General features: G+C 45.9%; 1 protein-coding gene across 4 annotated transcripts in view; it reads right to left on the reverse strand.

Annotated features, from left to right (window-relative positions):
• Nucleotides 1–393: 393 nt before the first annotated feature.
• Nucleotides 394–19,942, reverse strand: part of rnf220a (ring finger protein 220a) — a 121,886-nt gene continuing 102,337 nt past the window's right edge. For 2 of the 4 annotated variants that reach the window (XM_019869344.1, XM_019869345.1), the window contains exons 4-15: nucleotides 19,094–19,145; nucleotides 16,531–16,626; nucleotides 14,755–14,797; nucleotides 12,933–13,057; nucleotides 11,933–12,062; nucleotides 7,535–7,727; nucleotides 6,904–6,959; nucleotides 6,691–6,808; nucleotides 4,881–4,992; nucleotides 3,342–3,536; nucleotides 2,833–2,907; nucleotides 394–2,398 (exon numbers count right to left, since the gene is read on the reverse strand). In XM_019869344.1, coding sequence (XP_019724903.1) covers nucleotides 2,327–2,398; nucleotides 2,833–2,907; nucleotides 3,342–3,536; nucleotides 4,881–4,992; nucleotides 6,691–6,808; nucleotides 6,904–6,959; nucleotides 7,535–7,727; nucleotides 11,933–12,062; nucleotides 12,933–13,057; nucleotides 14,755–14,797; nucleotides 16,531–16,626; nucleotides 19,094–19,145 — 1,267 coding nt within the window. In that variant the 3' untranslated portion in view covers nucleotides 394–2,326. Of the gene's footprint in view, nucleotides 2,399–2,832; nucleotides 2,908–2,934; nucleotides 3,141–3,341; nucleotides 3,537–4,880; nucleotides 4,993–6,690; nucleotides 6,809–6,903; nucleotides 6,960–7,534; nucleotides 7,728–11,932; nucleotides 12,063–12,932; nucleotides 13,058–14,754; nucleotides 14,798–16,530; nucleotides 16,627–19,093; nucleotides 19,146–19,942 lie in introns of those variants that run through there. The other 2 variants (XM_019869347.1, XM_019869346.1) reach the window with 2 other exon arrangements.

Below are 19,942 nucleotides of genomic sequence, written 5' to 3' on the forward strand. Positions count from 1 at the left end.
CAATGCTGTTCAATTTCTTTTGTATGTGTACCCCATGCATGTAACAATTTTGTTTGTAAGTGCTTTTGATTATGTGAAGCACATTGAGTTACCTCGTGTATGAAAATGCACTCTATAAATAAAGCTGCCTTACGTCTCTTAAAGATGGAAGGAGCCACTGAGCCAGAATAGAATTTTTTTTGCAGGGGTTTTTCTTTGCATTTCTTAAAGCCAGTTGAAAGTTACCACACTTTAGTTTTGTGTGGTGTCTGTAATCAGCATTTTTCTACATTTAACAAGTGAAATAACACCCTCAGAGGCCGATGATTCCATTTTTTTTTTTTTTTTGCCAGAGGTTTTACATTCGTTATTATCAAGCAAGGGGAGACAGACAAAAGAACCAAATGGGTAATGTGAGATTTACAATCATTTAATTAATGTCAAATGTAATTTACAAACGGGAAAAACGTATCATTTCCAAGAATATACAAGACACAAAATAATTGTGACATAATTCATTTTGTGCAATTTGTCATCTTTGGGGCAGATTTGAATCCATCAACAGAGCCAGGAATGGCACATGAGATCCGGGTTACTCTCTGCGATTAAAGTGTTCTGGGAGGTTGTCAGATACGGAGTGAAGAGACAAAAAAAAAAAAATTCAACAGTGGGGATGAGCTCATTCGAGGAATTGCCTCGTGCCCACTTGTTCCAGGTGTCGTGGTGATACGGGGCAAAGGTGCGTTTCCATGGTGGCACAGTGGATTGATCAGATTTGTCACAATGAAGCTTCCAAATCCTATTAAAATGTTCACAAACTGAATTTTTTTTCTCTTCTTCATATATGATGACCCAGGGTTTGTCAACAGGACCACTCGTGTTACTTAAGAATGTTTTATTTTGTTTTTTTTTTTTTTCCTCAGCATTTTTACCAACAATACAGACACCACAGAATACATAGTTTTACAAACACAAAGCGCACCACCACCTCGGCTGCTGCCGTCGGAGGACAAGTGGTGGGGGGGTTAAGCTGCGGGGTTGTGGCCGGTTCAGCACGGGCCACACTGCATTTTTCCAGAGGCTTCCTCTCAATGAGCTGGAAAAGTCTGGTTGTCCTTTTTTGACCGTTGCGGCAAGCAGTATGAGAATGAAGGAAAATGACTTTTGTTGTCAGAGAGTCATTCGGTTAAAACGTAAGGAAGGATCCGCAGCTATTCTCAAAGTGAAAAGAGTATTGGGAGCAAAAAGCAGCAGCTTCGTTCCACCGCTCTGCTTGCTTGACATGAACTTGGAAGTCTTGGGACGTCGGAATCCCTCCCAACCAGAAAAACAAACAGAAGATCATCACTTGCCTCTTTTTTTTTTTTTAAGCGCTACACTCAATTACCGGGAGGTATTCTGTCAAAGTACACCTAAATCTTGACCAGCTATTTTTGAGTCGTCTTTTTTTTTCTGTACAATGAGCATCTTCAAACCATCTTGTTTTGGAAAATACAGAAGGCTTCTTTTAATTTCAGCCGTTTTTTTTTGTTACCTAGACCCTTCTGACGAAAAACACAACTTAAATATTGTACACTCGTTTATGTGTCCACCTGTATGCATTTGTGTTGTGTGCGTGCGTGTACTCCATATTGTTGAAACTCTTAACTTTGTAAACGTACACAACTGTAATGACATGTGCTTGGACTGCATCTTGAATGGGCGGGGATTTTTTTTTTTTTTTCCCTGAAGAAACCAAAAAGGGGTTTATGTTGGACAAGAGGTCAGGGAGGAGTCCACCTCAGGGAAATGACTGGGAGATTCTTCTCAGTTGGTCAGAAAGCTCAGCTGTCACGGACAGGCCTCTTCTCGAGTTTTCTTTCTGCATATAATAAGGGAAACCAACAACAACAAACAACAACAAAAAGTTTTCCATCAAGTTGAGTGGAGTCCACTGGGATGTTGAAAAAGAGTCAGGGCACATGATTCCAGTCTTGGAGGTCGGCTCGTTCAGAATTTGCTAACATGTCCAGCTCCGGTGGAGCTCAAAGTTCTCAGCAGGACAAATGTGGGTGAGTCACACGTGTCAGGATGTCTGCTGGCTAACAGGACATCAATAGATGACACGCAATATTGTGGAGGAATGTCCAGCCCCCCCTCCCCTTCCCTCCCCAGTGTTATTGTGGCAGCAACAGACAGTGAGCGCTGCTCATGTCAATCGTTCATTCGAGCCACTTCAATTCCCATAACTTTCTTTTTCCTAAGGTTTGGCACCGACAACCTGGTCCACAGAATTGCCGGGGCGGGGAAACAAAACGACAACGAGAATGAACTCCACGGTGGTGGCTGAGGCTCGGAGGCGGGCTCTTTACAAGTAGACGCGTCGTAGGTCTCCGGGAGAGGTGATGGTGTTGCACTGAGGGCACAGCTTCTTGTTCCCCTGCGGACAACGGGCGAAATAAGACAAGCGGGTCAACTTCAGTTCACGACAGCGCCAACTCTATCGCGTGGTGTGCCGTGCCGGTGCGGGCTGCCGGCTCGAGGGAGGTGACGGATCAGTGACGGTTGCCGTGCTCACCGTGTTTGAACAAAATAAGACGGCGACCGGATGGTCTGCGAATGTAACGGTGACGGCAGGGTCCTTGGGAGTTGATATGCTAAAGCTAACAGGAAGTCTGCCATTTTGAATTTTCTTTCAAGTTGAGCCCCACTTAACACTGTTGCCAGTGCGATGCACTGTTGCCAAAGAAAAATTACACCATCGTTTTAGGCTAACTGCTTTTGCGCATGGGACGGGAGGTGTCCTTTCGACATAAGAAGGATGCGAGTGAAATATGTACTGATTGATGACAACCCGTGCGTGTGGAAACATACCAGAGTCCTGAGCCAGCATTCTTCACAGTGGACATGCCAGCACTGTATGGAGGTGAGTGGCATCGTGTAGGAGTCCTGCAGATACAGAGAACGGACGGGTTGACGCCACGTTCATGCGACACAATCATGTCCGGCAGCTCGCGAAACAAACAAACAAAAAATAAAAAAACCCAAGTACAAAGCACTGTACGACAAAGACCAACCCTGACCACTCGGGCGCATCACACCACTGACCATGACGCGACAGTACCGGCAGCCACAGAACCACTGAGCAAGGCGGCGTGGGGGGGAGGTGTTTGAGCAGCGACCTACATGTCGTTTATGCACACACACGCACAGACAATATCAGGCAGGCAACAAGCAGCGACGAGGGGGAAGCAGGCTCGGGGAGAAGATGAGGGAGACAGCCACGAATGAATCCAATTTGATCGCCGCTTGCTTGTTTTCCTCTCAGAAAGGACGGAGAAATGAGGGAGGGGGTGGTCAAAGGGAGGGCGGGAGTGCCTTACCCTCCGTAGAGGCTGCGGGAGGAGCCTCTTTATGCTGCCGCCGTAGCCACCAATCACAAGGCCCCTGTACAGGTAGTACAAGCCAAGGGGGAGGGACTTAGGCTGCCTCTCTCTGAGCTCACCGGCCAAAGGGCGGGGCCCTGGCCATGCCCCTAGTCTCTTGATTTCCACACCTGACTGGATTGCGGGCTTCCTCTGCGGAAGGGAGGGATGGGGGGGTGTTGGGGGAGGAAAGGGGGCGAAAGGTGGCAGCATACAGGCGGCTTGTCGTGATCGCGCGCGCCCAAATGCACGGGGCAACTAATGGATGCAAAACACCAACGTCTCATACTGATGAGAGCGCGCGGACCAGTGAGAGCCGGCCAGCGAGGACACAGCAAAGAGAACAATTAACTCATTCAGCCAATTCTGGACCGAGTCTGAAAAGACGTTTAAAAACGTCTTTGGGAGTGAATGAGTTAAGAGGCCACGCGTCCTCCAACGGGAACCAAACTGAAGGTCTCATAGAAACCCAATTCCAATGGCGTTGGGACGTTGTTTTCAACATAAATACGATTTGCAAATCATGTTCGACCTGTTGTGTGACTTTGATGACTGACTGATGCTGTGACGACACGCCGCTTACGTAGAGGAAAGGCGGACGTCACTGAGGACAGCATGCGGGCGTGAAAGAGGACGCGAAAGGCACGCCCCCAGTCGGTGGATATAATCCCGGTACGTGCGTTGGGCAAAATCGGTTTCATTTCAAGTGATCGGCCGATCAACGATCCCCCGAAATTACGGAAACGGGCGCAGATTCTGAACCCGGCCGATTCGACACGGATGAAATCGCTTGACCAGCGAAATGCTTGATTACCTTTTGACGAATGTCGTCATTTTGCATAGAGGTGGATGGACATGAAAACGAGCTTCATCCTAACAGGTAATCGTGGCAGCGATCACAACTACATTTGAAATCGTTGATGTATTGTACCAAGTCCTCAAGATAAGTCCTTGAAATACTCAGTGACCATTTCTAACGACTTTTTCTCAAGATATACTGTAGATAGTCACACCAAACTCCATAGTTGCACACATCATCCGAGTTTCAGACTTTTTGGACATTTTTTGGACAGAGTTTCATTTTTGGCAAATACTGCCGTGCGCTTGTGGAGACGCTAAATTGACTTGCAAAGCCATGCGGCTCTCCAACTGCCATGACAACACACACAACACCACCACACACACCACTGCAGCCAAAGATGTCGAAAACAATGATCACAAAATGAGATGTGCGCACACTGAGTAAAACGAAAAAACAAAACCAAAACAAAAAAAGATGAGAGGGGAACTCCCACAGTGTCGTCCCTTAAAATGGTTGTTAGTTGCATGTCACAAATGAGGCTCTGGGGACCGGACAAATTGTTATTTGCCATCCCCTTCCTTCTTTCTTCTTCTTACGACAACCAAGTACACAGGAACTAAATGACGCATCTTCAGACAAAAGGCAGCGCGGCGGCCAGCATTCACAAGCAATTTTCCTCGCTCGTCGATGCTCACCATGCAGATGAGACACTTGTAGCGGTCCCCTCTCAGTATCTGCTTCTCCAACTCTCTGATTCGAGCCTTCAGAGCCTCCATGGTGGTCGCCGTGGACTCGTCCTCTGTTACTCTGAGGAGCGGGAAGACGAGAGAGAAATTACAAAGACGGAAACCAACCGTCAACACCATGACAACTATATACTCGGGGAGGAAAAAGAGATGCTTAGATTCATCATGTTGCAGATGTAAGCGGCTCTGAATCGGCTAACCAATGCTACAATCCAGTTGAACCCCGTTACCACGTACATCGGGGGGACATCACGAATCTGTACCTTATAAGCCTACTGAAGTTAGTTGTACCCATTTCCTACAAAATGGCCGCCGACTACTGTGCATCACACATTTAGAGATGTAAAAACATGAACATGTAATGGTGTTAAGTGCCTCTTCTCCAGTTCAGGAGGTGCCGCGCCCCGAAGCCGTTGACGATCATCTGTTGGCCTCCAACCCTGCCATGATTTTGTTGCCATGACGGACAACTGTCGAAATCGTTGACGTTGCCAATTGGTCGTCTCGTCTGAGAGACTCCCTTTGGAAAGTCGGAGCCAATTGCAGCCTTCACAGCGCGATTTGCTTAACGTTTGGCAGACATGTTTTGTCATGAGAGAAATTGGTCGCTGCCACAGCCGGCTAACAGAGGCCTTAACAACACATGACGCATGTGATGAAATATCGAAGTCGCCATTGATTTTCCCGCGCCTCTCCCTAATGCGCACCCCTCCGTATGCAGGAACATCATCAATGAGGCGTCTCATAAGGGCATGTAAAAAGTGAAGACGCAGGATGCAAAATGTGTCTGGGAAGGGGATGCGGAAAGCGAAAGACAGTTGAAAAATATGTCTGCGCAACCTCAAGATTGAATGAGACGGCGCCAACGGAGAAACTACAAGTCCACGAGTCAGGAGGAGGAGGAGGTGAGTCGTCGAAGCGGGCTTCATCACTTGGAAATTGGGGACAGATTCAATTATTTGCAGAAACCACATGGAAATCTCTCCGCATTGTTCCAACCGAAGCGCCAAATTTGGCAGCAATCACATTGGCGGCATTGGAGGGGCCATTTATCTTGGAGGGCAAAGGGCATCCGAGGGACTCCGTACGCGCGTCTGTGGATGCGTGTGCGTGCATGAGAGCTCATTTATCTTGCGGGGGAATGAGCAGGGGGAACGAGGATGCCCTCGGGAGGCAACCAGATCATTACCCATCTGGGATCAGAAAGAGAGGGGGTGGGGGGGGGGGGGAGACGCGGGGGAAGAAGCTGCCCCGCGAACACGGATCAGTGTAACCAAAGGAGACAAATCTCATTTTCATTTAGGGATAGCGGGACGAAGGGGCCCATTGAAAGGCGAAACTAGCGAGGCAAGGAATGGTGCGAGCCCGCCATCTGAACGTTCCTTCCAGTGCAATCAGTCGCCGCCTCCTTTAACGGATCGCGAGATGAAGGCGTGTTCTAATTCAGCCACTCACAACCGAGCTGGCACATCAACTTGCAATACAATGGCAGATTTTTGCCCCAGAAATTGTGAAATCAAATTTCTTCTTGAAATCGGAGTCGTCTTTTATAAGCGAGAGGCTCATTTCTTACAGCCCAAGACTTAATGATTCTTATATTCCACTCGTGCAGGGGTGCCCAACCTCTTTTGACTGAAGACTGACTTTTCCAAGCGATCGACCCGTACCGCACATGCACGCATACAGGTGAGGGAGACATCTTGTTTCCTTTGAAATAGGACTGCAGATGAAAATTTGGGCATTTGTCCGGGACGCCTACTTTTCAATCTCGCTGTTTTTACAGGTGCGTGGGACGCAGGAGGCGGAAGACGGAGTGGAGGACGAGGGAGCGCTTGGGTCCATTTTGCAGCTTTCGCCATTGCTCGTTGAAGGCATCTCTGTCAACACAGGACAAACACGGACGGGATTCATTTTCGGGTCGGTTGCCGTCGTCTCCCGATGTCGCAATGATTGCAATTATTTGCCCTCTCACCATCGCTCGCCCATTTGGAGAACTCGGGCGTTATTCTGTTGGAGGGCACGCCTCCGCTGCAACAGAAAAAAAAGGGGTTTTGTTTAATTTGCAGAAAATGCTTAAAAATGGGGATTTTCAAATCAGATTCAAACTATCAAGTCCAGCTGCTGAAAACGGCCTCTCCATGGGGGGCGTTGGCTTATTGACGCGCAAATTTGTGACATTTTTCTTTCAAGATTAGTCTGAAATTTGTTGTGCCCAAATGAACAGTTCAGACAAGAGTCGCAGCCTACGGCACAACTTGGGCTGGGCCACATATCGTTATCGTTTCGAACTCGAGATCTGAACGTACGAGACAGCAATATCGAAATCGGTCAAGAAATCCGCTTCCGTGTTCGCAGTCAATTATACAGGGATGGCACACAAATGTTTTCGAATATGACGTGACCATATTTATAATTTCAAGTGTATAAAATAGTAGAGGTTGTTGTAAAAAAAAATGGAGGCGCAGACTGAATGGAGCGGCAATGTGCTCTTTCGGTAATCATCAATTTGAGCCATACGGCACCGTCCGACGCACAATACAAGTCGACTTGGATTATTTGATATGATTTTTCTTTTTAGTGTTCGGCGGTCTTGGGATTCCTACTTGAGCACGGCCCCCCGTAGTGCCTCCCGCTCTCTGGCTTCTCCTTGGTCCTCTCCAGCTCCAGAGCATGGAATGATGTCAGCCTCGGTGTACTGCGCTTTGCCATACTCCAACGTGTCGTCTCCATCCACGTCGAGGTCTGCGTCGCTGTCTGCCCCGCTCTCTTTGATACTACATGTAGCAAAACCGGTGGCTTTTTTTTGGGGGGGGATAAAATGGAGAGATACGTTAGATTTCATCAAATCATCGCAACAAATTTCAATGATTTCCAAACAAAAGCAACATCACGAGTGCTTCCAAGGCGTCTATCGCTGCTCATTGACTATCGTGATAGAAAATTGGGAGGCAAATTGTCTCGAACTTGATCAAATGTTGCTCACTCAAGACCGTGAGGACGAGGACATCTGTTAGCCTATTGTAGGCCACCGGATGATGACGGCGACCGCAACAATCAATCCTGGCAAGGCGACACGGTTGGTGCGTGCGTGGCACATCTATAAAGCCAGTGATAAACGAGCAGACAAATCCTCACAGGTGCATTCAGCTCCACTTAGTCGCAAAGCCTGGCGGATGTGTGTGTGTGTGTGTGTTTGTCCGTCACTTGGGGAAGTCTCCTCAGTGTTTGTTTGAGACAGCCTGTGCCTCTGTCACTTAAACCCTGCCTCGACGACTCCTTCAAGCTGTGCGTCTGCCTCCTTCGCCAAGGTAGGGCTCTGAGTGTGTACTTGCGTCTAAGAGTGTGAATGACACTCAGCCTGCCAATCCCCACACTTGAAGCTGCGCGCGTGTGCGGACTTCAGATGTAACCTGTGACAGACTAGACGGCCGTCTTATTTAAGCCTGTCCCATTTTCTACATACGCTCAGTTGGACTCGTGCGTGCCGTGCGAGAGATGGAGAGATGCGCGTAAGACCATGGACAGACTTGACAGTCTTGACAGCCATCTTGCTTAACCTGCACTTCCAGTGTCTCAATGCAACGTCGGGTCTTTTGCGAACAAACTACAGGGGCTGGTCTTCAGAATTCTGCATGGATTTGAGCCTCTGATGCCTCTTTGGATGCCAACAAACAAAGCAGAGTCAAGCTTCTCGAAATCTAGACAGAAAATTCGGAAGGACGCGAGCATGGATGAAACTTCAGCAAGCCGCTAAGTTGTGTAACATTCACGTCGACGGTGGCCCCTCAGTTTACAACAAATGTATTCTGCTCCAGGACTCGTGTGAGAAATATGACTTTCGATCGTAAATCTTTTGGCTGGCGAACAGAGGCGGTGTTTCCCCACAGAAATTGAATACAAATGCAATGAATCAGTTCCATCCACAGAACAAATTGATCTTTGCCTTGTTTTTAATTCATCCAACTCTGTGAGCTCCTTCGCCCCTGCCCGGTGCGTCACGTCTGCGGACCAGACGCCACTAGAGGTGGCGAGAACTAAGCGGAGGCTCCGAGGGGATGGAGCGTTTCCCGTTGCCGCTCCTATCTTTCAAACTCATTTTTAGTCTCTGGCTTTGGACTCAGCATTAGACTTGGACTGTTTTGGGGCGTTCTAGTGTCCGTGTGCAGCACTTTGTAGAAAGCGGCGGTTGTTTTAAAGTGCTCTAAAAATACAGTTGAGTGATATTCATTTTTATATTGTTCCTGGGAATTTTGCTAATTGCGCTCTTTTATTAGTGGCTGCTGCCGGGCCCTCAGTAACCAATTTCATTCCACGTATGAAATGTTTTTTGATTGGAATGGCAAATGAACACCTTAAATCATGGAGACCCAAAGCCTCACTAATACGATCATCGGGGAGCTCTCGTACCTTGCCCGAGCTGCAAGCCAGGCCGACTTTCAACTCTCCCGCTGCTTCCTTGAGCCTGCTTGTTAGCCGTCGCTAGCTAGCGGCTCCTGTTTGGGTATCGCACCGTGCACGGCTCCCGATTTTGCAGCTCCTGCTGCATTCACACCTACGTAAAGCATCTTTGGAGTTTGAGAAACGCGGCATAGACATTTGATGTATTCCAATTACAACTCATTATCATAGCAAAGGCGCCCATGGCAGACTGAACAGCGGCATCAACAACACAAACATCACGCTCAATTTTAGCTCTAATTTTAAGCGCTGAGGAGCGTGTGCCCTATTTGCTCCTTGCGTCTTTCCGATGCTGCCATCAGTCCCTCTAAGCAGTCTTGGCAGGCCAATCTAATCTCGCAGGTTAAGGTCAGCCCCGCTCTGCCTGCCTTTCACTCACATTACGCACGGTCACCCTTGACCTCTTTTTATCTCTCACCTCTCCTCCTCAGCTCCTCGTAACAACTCAGCTTACCTCTTATTTTTTTGGAATGATCAGCCCTTCATCCTTTGAGGTGTTTTTGCCTTGTCTCTATTCCTTCCCTTTGTTTCTCCTCAAATGGAACACGTAGGTTCTTAACTGCCCAGCGGCGCTGCTCAATCGACTGTTTCCAAGAATCAATCGAGGAACTCGAGCACAGCAGCTCGTCTCTTCATCACAGAACATCGCGACTATCATGAAACCGAGACAAAACAATCAAAATGATTGACAACAACCGCGTACATCATATGAACAAATATGGAGAGCGGAGAGAGATGAAAGAAGTCGCCGGGCCGAACGAATCAGGCCAATCTATCAGACGTGCAACATGCCGTTGCCATAGCAATTATCGTGACCGCCCGCTTTGGACGGTCTGAGATGGGCTGTCAAAGGTCATCGCACTATCTTTCTGCCCTTTGCAGGTCAGAAGGAGGCACAAGAGACCGAGTCAAAGCACAAAGGCATGAGACGGTCATCTTTGAAGTCAATTTACAAAGAGGAGATTTCTCCACGTTCTGAAGCCCTCTTGGCTCTCCCAAACGGAAATAATCCCCTTCTTCTCTTCCGTCTCAGGACGGGCAGATATCAAATTTAAGGATTTGTCTGCGCCGCTCCCTCTCTTTGCGCTGCACTCCATTGATAGTTGTTGTTGGTCGGCGGCTTGAAAAACATTGGGGGCGGCGAGGAGAGGTAAACAGACTTAAAAAACCTCATGTGGACTTTCGCTCCAATTCTTGAGGTGTAACAAGTTCAAATAAATTCTTTTTTTCAGCGCCTGCTCTTGCGCATCTTTTATTTATGCATTTTGGTCGAAGAAAGAAGACATGTTTGTGTTTAATCAAAATACGACCTTTGCAAACATTTGCAACAATCAACATTTTTGACAATTTTCTGACAAAAAAAAAGGGTCAGGATTGTTGCTAACGTGAAAACTACATTTGGCATTGGTGCGCTTCATCTTTTTTTTTTTTTTTTTGAAGCAGTGCCCACAATATCCAGAAAAGTCGCAAAATCAATGTCTTTTAGTTGGCTCCAACTAAGACCCAGCGCCGCTCTTGTTCGCTCAGCACTGCCGACACATGCCCACATCAAAAGAAAGGTGGTGCTAACTTGACGTTTCCAGTGTACGCCAACAGAGTTGCATCGTTATAAAGATGGCGAGCTACATGAATAAAAGCATTCCGTTAACAGATCCAGGCAAGCGACAAATGGATAGAAGAGAGATCAATGTACAAGAAAGGTCTTCGGAATCTGGCCGAGCCCCTGCGAGGCACATTGCAAAGTCTTCAATTTCACAGAGTTGAATCAAACTGATCTGGTTTGATTTCCTCCTGCCTGCTTTGACCGCACTGCGCTTCTCCTCTCTCTTTCTTCCTCATGCGCCGAAAGGGAGGAATGGGCTGGACAAAGACAGAGGGTCTCTCTTCATCTTGCCAGCTGAGGATAGATACTCCAACCAGCATCTCGCCCCATCGAGCTAGCCCCTTTTTTCCCCCCCTCGAGAGGGTTGTGGATTCACTGCCGTCTCTTGGAACCATCGTGGAACTTTCATGACAAAATCCACCTTCTGAGCTTTTTTTCCTTGTGTGTGTGTGTGTGTGTGTCCATGCTTTTCAAGTTCTTCTCCCCAGGCGACCCGAGTTATCTGTGCCACATCACAAGGTGCCCTATTAGAGTGCGGCAGAAGGGTCCAGCTTCTCCTTGTTTACAAACACTCAAGAGAGTCAGACAGACGGGAGGAAGGCTGAGAGCCACCTCCGGCCCCTGGCGCTGCTCTTTAGCGTGCTTTAACCGAGATTACCCCTTGATCCGTCTTGTCTTGTCTTCCCGTGGCTAAGAGACAGGCGATTTGGTATGAGGGCGCTAAGCACGAATTCAAACAAGGGGAAAAAGGGGCAAGCAGCAGGTACGAGAGAATACTTCTATTTTGATTTCAGAGTGCAGAACCGCTGAGCTGTTGAGTGAAACTTGAGTTGATCAAGAGGGAACACGCTGCACGCCTTTCTCGAAATCTACTCGAATCTAAAATTTGGATTCAAGAGAAATTCAAAAGAAGGTGTAGTTTGCACGCGCACACGCGTACCTCTGAAGCCTCCCTCCAAAAGTGCGGTTGCTCTGATCCTCTTCTGTCCCGCCCACTCGTACTCCTCAAAGCCGCGCCCACTGTCGCCGTCCAGATCGGCGGAGTCGTCGTCGCCGAGCGCACCCTCACGCTGTCACAAAACAGGCACGTGTTCATGATGTCATGAGATATTGGTTGTCACATTACACATGACGCTGGCTTTCTTTCTCAAATCTTTTGGATTTTTAATATTGGGGCTGTAACCAAAATCTAAATCTTGAGAGAGAGAAAAATAATTCCTAACACAACGTTCATAATTGTCAGTCTTTTTTCTTGGCTGAATATGAGTGTCTGGTTCCGCTGCCAATCGTGTGACTAGCTTAATGTTCATTCAACCGGTGTCAACTATGAATAGCCTGACTTGCATTTCCCGGTTGCTGAAAAAGAGCGTTCGGCAAGGAGCGGGTCAGAAAACCAGCCGCTTCTTCAAAGAGATCGACAATCCGGTTGATTTGAAGAGGTCAAAACAGGAGTTACACACGGGTGATTTAAATGCACGAAGCGCGGCACGGTACGGCGTTGAGCGGCGCACTGTCTGGAAATGAGGCGTTAGTCGGTCTACGACTAAGTTAATTAATGAGAGGTGAGCTCCAGACGGGTGCTCGCTCCACTACCGAAGACGACTACGGGATGAGGTTGTTTTGTCATACGAGAGCAGCATGCCGATGGTTAAGATGCACAAACATCATCAGGGATACGGCACACAAGAGAGAAAGATTGTTTTTTGGAGAGGGTCATTTGATTAATTGTCTTCAAAACGTTAGTGAGTGATTCCCAAATAGGATGTGCAAGCAAGTCCACCATTCGAACTGAGGAGAGGGTGATGACGACAGAAACCACAAGGCGCTACGTGGCCTAACGGAGAGAAAGAAGGGAGTGGACGGCTGCGACAGGAAGTTAAGGAGGTGACAGGCTGTCCAACTGCAAGCTAGGCGGGGCGCGGGGGCCTCCATTTGACTACCTGGATGAGGCATTGTTCCACATGTCTACTCATCTCCTCCTCGCTCCCGGCCAACGGGGCACTGCACAGCGGACATACCTGGCCCCCATCCTCAGGCTTCCTCCTCTTCATCTTGCCTATACGGGCTGCAAGCCAGACAAGCAGACGGACAATAAAAGTGGGTTTTGTTTGACATACCGAGGCAACACTCGTGAAGTCACGGGAAAAGACTCGGCGGCCTTTTTCATGCGCATCTGGGGTGTCCAACTCATTTTTGTCACGGGCCACCTTGGAGTGACGTCTTCCCTTGGGGGGGCCCGTTAGAGCAGGGAAACCAAAGAAATGTTTCTCATCGTATTATTACTTGTACACAACAAATTGATGGATTACTAGTTTTGAATCCACTCCTGTTTGTTGTTGAGCAGTTATTCTTGTGACAACTTGACATTTCGGTCCAGATTTTAGCAAGGATCATGAAAGTTGACACCCATGATAGCGGGCCGGATCTGACCCCGGCGCCTTGAATTTGACACCCGGGATGTACACGCTCCCAAGACGGCAACCGGACGTGACAATTTTCTCGAGTCCTTCCCGTCCCTATCACACACGGCTAATTAGAAATTTAACAGAGCAGAGCAGCCGGCATTGTGCCCAAAGACGTTTTTCCTTAACTGCAAATGGCATACAGGGACATTCATTTTCGGGAGCTTAATTTAGATCATCTTAGTTATGATTAGAGCACGAGCAAATTATCAGGGGTATGATTACTACTGGTTTTTTTTTTTTTTTTTTGCTGTGCTGCATTGCTCCAGTATTGTTTGTATACAATGCTCAGTTACTTTTTTTTAAACTTATTTGTATGCCTTGAATTTGTAGAACACCAAGTTAGTGTTAAACAGTTTTTTTTTTGTTTTAAGCCAAAACATTTCTAATAAGTAAGCAGATTTTAATTTCAAGGAAACTTGCTGTACTTTTTGATCGTGATGGCAAAACACAAAATCTCCAGAGAATCGGAGCAAAGGTTTGGGGAGCTAAGGCCTGCCAGATTTTGTCATTTGCGGCAAAAAAGTGGCACGGCCACCTTCCTTTGATTGCTTCCGCGTCAGGAACTACTGGGTCAATCTTCCCATTTGCCATTTTTCAAAAGATTGTTAATTTATGATCACAATCATAAAATGCTACTGATCATTTGTAAACATGTTCGACAACTTTTGAAAGATTGAATTTAAAATACTTTAATGAGAACTAAGGCCTTGTTTTCAGATGCATAAGGTCAACGCCGTTTGATGCCAAATATAATTGTTGATAACTTGTGTGATGATGTCATAGAATGAAAAAAGACAAAGAGAAAATTGGCATGGAAGAAAGGAATCCTTGTTCTGAGGTTAGTTTGAAATTTTGTAGAATAAGGTACACAAGCCTGTACAAATGCAACATCGAGACGCAATACTGTCAACTTTTGTTCATTTTGGTACCCGTTGGTGTTGAGATTTGGATTTTGAGCGCCTGCAAATGCAGGACGTTTCATGGTTTGAGTCAATGTGAGCAGTGATGTGTCACTTGAAAGGTTAGATCCGAAACTGAATTTGTAAATCGGTATGAATTCAGAATGGGGACTTTGGTACTGCAGTGTAAATCCATCTTTCAAACCAAATAACATTTATAATCACAAGTCATTCATTTATTTATTCAACTTGTGAAATGAAATTCACAATAAGCTAAAAAGATAGATACGTCTGGGGAAGCAAAAAAAATTTAAAACACGACAAAAATAATGTGTTTAAGATGATTTTGTTGAACATATTAAGTGTCAGTCAAAGGAAGAGAACTCAAGTGTACGTACCATTCAGCCGTGTTTGTCTGTTAGCACGAACTCGTAAAAATGTCTGCAAGCAGAGGAAATAATACAACGGGGAAACACATTAGATGGACAGGAAACAATCCACTTAGTTAGCAAGTTCAAATGTGGCCTTATGAAGTGAGATTGCTACGGATGCTCAGCGGCTGAGCGTTCAATTCAAGGCAAGAGAGTCTAAAACCTACTTCTCGCTTGTTTTCCACCTCTTCCATTCCAACCGGGTTCCACACACAGCTCTTTGCACGGACGCTGAAACTTACTGCGGGAACCCGGATGAGGGTTTCCAGATTCCGCACACGCGGGTCAACATTATGCGGCGTCTAGATTTTACAGCGGATGGGAAAGGATTGAAAGTGCCGCCCGTTTAGACTACTGAAAGGTCCACAGGACGCCATGTTGGGTTGTTGTGATCACGTGACGTCCGCAAACGGAAGTGTGGGGCATAAACCGTTGCTGTGCGTTGTTGCCACTAGAGGGAGGCAGAGGGTGTAATTCGTGACCAACTCAGTCCAGTGGACTGCCACCCTCAGCTAGCAGCTATTTTATTTTCCTCTTCTAACTACTTTACAAAACTGGTTTCACAAACAGATTTACATGGTGATAACCTATGTGCTTCTGCTTTTAATGTTGCTTTAAACGTCTTTGTTTATATATGCTATATATCAGCATATATGCTTTTATATATATATATATATATATATATATATATATATATGTATATATGTATAATATATAAACAAAGACGTTTAAAGCAACATTAAAAGCAGAAGCACATAGGTTATCACCATGTAAATCTGTTTGTGAAACCAGTTTTGTTGTGTGTGTGTGTGTGTGTGTGTGTGTGTGTGCGCGCGTCACAAACTCAAATGGAATCGCAAAGGTCTGAAAGTTCAAACTGTGCAAACCAAAATGTGCTGACCAAAGCATCCTCAGTCTTGGGTTGTATGTCCTGTCTCTGACACAGCAGTAGGCAGGATCTCAGACCTCGGACCGTCAGACCATCATCCATCAACTCTGAGACCCCCACCCACCATCACCTTGGGGAGAGGCTGACTCCTACTATTATATTATTAACGCACACTTATGGAAAGGTAGTGGACTGGTCTGGACTTTTTTTTTTTTTTTTTGAGGGGGTGGGGTATAGAGGCAGACTGACAGCTAGAGATAAAGAAGGTGGCAAACTCTGCCATTATGCTTCATTTTCAGGATGTCCATTGACTTAATCATTTGTATAATATAAGGTGATTTCAGCAGTTTCACTTAATGAGAAAATCTACTTTATAGCTATAAGGCCTTTATGAGCTGTGTCATCTCGAACGTATGGCTGTCACGTCTGCGGGGACTTAATAGATCTTATTTTATGGTGTAAGTGGGGAAACCCACTTAACCTAAAGATATATCACGGCCTGTAAAACACAGGGAACAAACTTTGATGAATACAAAAGATAAAGCAAGTCGGGGCAAAAAAAAAAAAAAAAAAGATAACACCAATTCGCCAGCTGCTTCTTCGAACAAAAAATGGACTGATTATTCATGGCTAAAATGCACGTAGTCTATTGTATATGCATGAAAAAAAAACTATGAAACATTGGCTGAATGCAAAGGTGAAATCTAACTCACATTATACAGAGGCTGTGAAATGTGTAATTGTCACACTATTGTGACATCTTGATGGCTAATGCAGATGATCAAAAATACAAAACCTCTTAGTATAGCAACATGTACATTTTGTGTGTGGGAATTTGTTGTCGTGTGTGTGACCTGGTATCTGTCCGAGTGGTGGGCATCTTCTGATGACAACGGTGAGGCCACCGGAGACTCTCCCTCACGCTTGATGTGCACCGATAACAGCATTGACTAGACAGGAAGAGAGATTTCTTTTGAAAAATATATGCATCACATATCTACTCAGATTATTTTCATTGTACAGTATTGTCAGGATGCACAACAATGCACTTTAAACTTGGAAATAATCTGTACATACCGCCGGCAATTCTCTTACCGACATCATCCCTTTTCAGGGGACCCGCAAAACAAGAGTCAATCATTTGTAAAAATAACACCCACCATGTGGACTGACCAATATTTTCGAGAAAAAAATGAAATTTACCAAATTGTGACAAAGGAGGTTCCAGATCAGCGCCAGCGATCTATTCTACATTGCTGTGTTTGCTTGATGGTGAACGTTCTTATTTTTGTTTTTCAAATAATTAATGGCCTGTGTGTAATCAATAGCACATCAAGAACAGATAATTGACAGGGTGAAGTTGGCCTACGATTGTTTTCGGGGTACACCCGGTGCCTTGACCGTTTCCCACATACAAATACCGCTGGAAAGTGGATACATTTTTAAACAAAATCAAAATACTGAAGTAGAAAGTGAATTTATGCCTTTCGGAATTTTAGGAATGTTCTTGCCTCAGATATATGAGAACGCCGTGCGTCATTGCTAATGGCTGCAACCTGCCTGCCTCTGTCTGTGAAATACCTTCCATTGATGAGCGGGAATCTTTCTGGCATGCTAAGGGGAGTCAAGGAAGGAGGAGAGCTCGAAGATGAACGTGCAACTGGGGGAGGAGGGTTAAACATCTTCAAAAGTGGGGCATAAATGTCTGACGTGGACATTCATGAATCTGTATTCCGCGCGCACAATGTTTGAGCACACAATATTAGATATTCCGGTGAATTCCACAAGGAGGCAAGAATTGTGTTGAGAAAACACCAATAATCTTGATTTTCAGCATCGGCCGAGCTTCTGTTTTCATGTGTGGCTGTCCGTCCATGAAATATTTGTGTTTACAGTCCCCTCCTATTAATCAAGTGGGGCGGAGTGGAGGCTTAAGTGCTCGACAGCTGTAATTTAATAATAATGCGAGAGAAACGACCACCGTCCAGTGCTGCTGGCTGCAGTAAAATGGATTCATGACTTTTATGCCATTTGGTAAGTGTGCGAAGCCTCATTTTACGTTTCGCTCATGTTTAAAAAGGTCAGGAATCATTTACCTTGCGAGCTCAAAATATGTGCATTGCCGTTCAACTAATTATATTCCTCTGAAGGAGGATCTTTCACCAAAGAGTTCAGTATCATCTCACAATTTGACAAAAAACACTTGAAAGAAGTATTTTGACCCCAAAAGTACTTCACTAATAGTTTGGAGGAGAACAGAACCGCAATGCACATTACTGAGACTGTCTTTTGCATCTTTTTACACAGCCTTTGACTCTACGTATACTTATACTTATTTTCGTTTCATTCATAAGATTTTACGTAAGTAAATAATTGTTTCAAGCTTTGGAAAAAAACAGCAGAACTAGAAGCAGAAAAATGTGATAAATGGCGATTCATTATGTAAAATTGTACAATTCATGAGTTTTAAAAATTTGATCCCTTGACAATGCTGACTATCCGCATCATGCAGTGTCGACTGACACGCCTGCAGTGTTTTAATGCTACTTTTGTATTGGAGCTTATCAAATGAGTGGAGTGGTGGTAGCTTTACAAGGTGTGAAACTGTCATATAACCTTTACCCGACCAACGGAGTGACGGTCAGCAAAAAATAAAAAGGAAAAACACTCGCTAGGATGTGGTCACCCTCTTTCCTCACACGGTGGGTGATGTATCCCTTGGAGTGTCTCTACCACACTGGCCACCGCCACTCTCCATGGCCTGCTGCAGAATACTAAGCAACAACGAGGAAATGCATCGTCACGGCAGTACCCCTGCAGCCCCTCTGCTATGCCTGCCACTCTCAAAAACCAAACCCACCCAGTTTTGTGAGGCCGGTCCAAGCAAAGGTCAGTGCCCAGAGGGGCATAGCGTCATGAAAATAGGTCATGAAATTTTTGAGGTCCCTTGATTGCATTCCTGTGCGCATATATATATATATATATATATATACAGGTGTCTGATGGCTTCTCTGTCACAGGATCCATCCATCCATTTTCTGCGCCCCTCCCCCCAAGAATGCCATTTGCTATGTGGATCAAGGGTCAGAAGCTGTTGTGATGAGCCATGGCCGATCCAAAGGGAACCCTGATTTCCCTTTCGTCATACAACACGGAACATTTTCATCAAAAGATTCATGTATTTCTAATATAGATTACATATTACACCTATATGCTGCAACCCCAATACACACACACACACACACACACACACACACACACACACACACACACACACACACACGCAGACATACGTCAATCTATGAAAACCGTTTATTGAGGTCACTTCTCATTCCGATCTGGACTGCATTGTGTTGGTGATTTAAAAAATAAAAATCAAAAGAAAGAAGGAAAGAAAGAAAAATCCACTGATCTCACCTTGGGAGTTCCTGGAGTGACTGGCCCATCCTTGGGTGAAGGAATTTTACTGCTGTTGGAGAAAGAAGAAAAATACAGTGATGTTCAGTACGGCTGCGTAATTAATTGTGTGTGGAAATAATTGTGTGTGTGTGTGTGTGTGTGTGTGTGTGTGTGTGTGTGTGTATGTATATTAAAAAAAAAAAAAAAGCATGTTATGTATTCATCCAGAGAGTTTCCTCACGCACCACGACTTGGAATGCTGTTTGTATATGCATTTTTTGTGTGCATCTTTGTGCAGTGTGCGTTCGCGTGCGTATATGCTCACGTCTGAGTGTGTCGTGTGCATGACAGCTTCACCTCCACCAACAAAGAGAATAAACATGGGTGACATAGTCAAGCTGCCGTGTAATGCCGGGAAATCAGCCAACACTCCTCTCTCCACTTTTTTCTCTCTCTGTCTGTGCCACCTCTCTCTTTCCTTTCTCTATTTTATTCATTACCAGGAACCTCTGCAGAGGCATCAACGATAACAGCCACCTCTACCTGCTTGTTGACGGTGTCAAACAGCGAAAAGAGATGGAGGGGAGGGAGGGCGGGGATGAAGAGGGGACAGTGGCTGAATGCCTGCTAGGACAGGAGAAAATTGCCACAATGACAGACGGGGGAGCGAGAGAGAGATTAAAGTATAGGGAAAAGGTGGGGGAAAGAAAGGTGGCCTAGATGAAATGTGAGGACAAAGAACAGGGAGGAAAAACAGGCAATGTAAAAAAGAGACTAAGCAGAGGCAAAGATGAAAGATGACAGAAAAGGAGAGCGGAAGAAACAGACGGCAGAGTTGCCGGCGCCTCCTCCCATGCGGCTGCCGCG

The sequence above is a fragment of the Hippocampus comes genome, unplaced genomic scaffold, assembly GCF_001891065.2.
Source record: "Hippocampus comes isolate QL1 unplaced genomic scaffold, H_comes_QL1_v1.1 scaffold117, whole genome shotgun sequence".
NCBI classification, from domain to species: domain Eukaryota; kingdom Metazoa; phylum Chordata; class Actinopteri; order Syngnathiformes; family Syngnathidae; genus Hippocampus; species Hippocampus comes.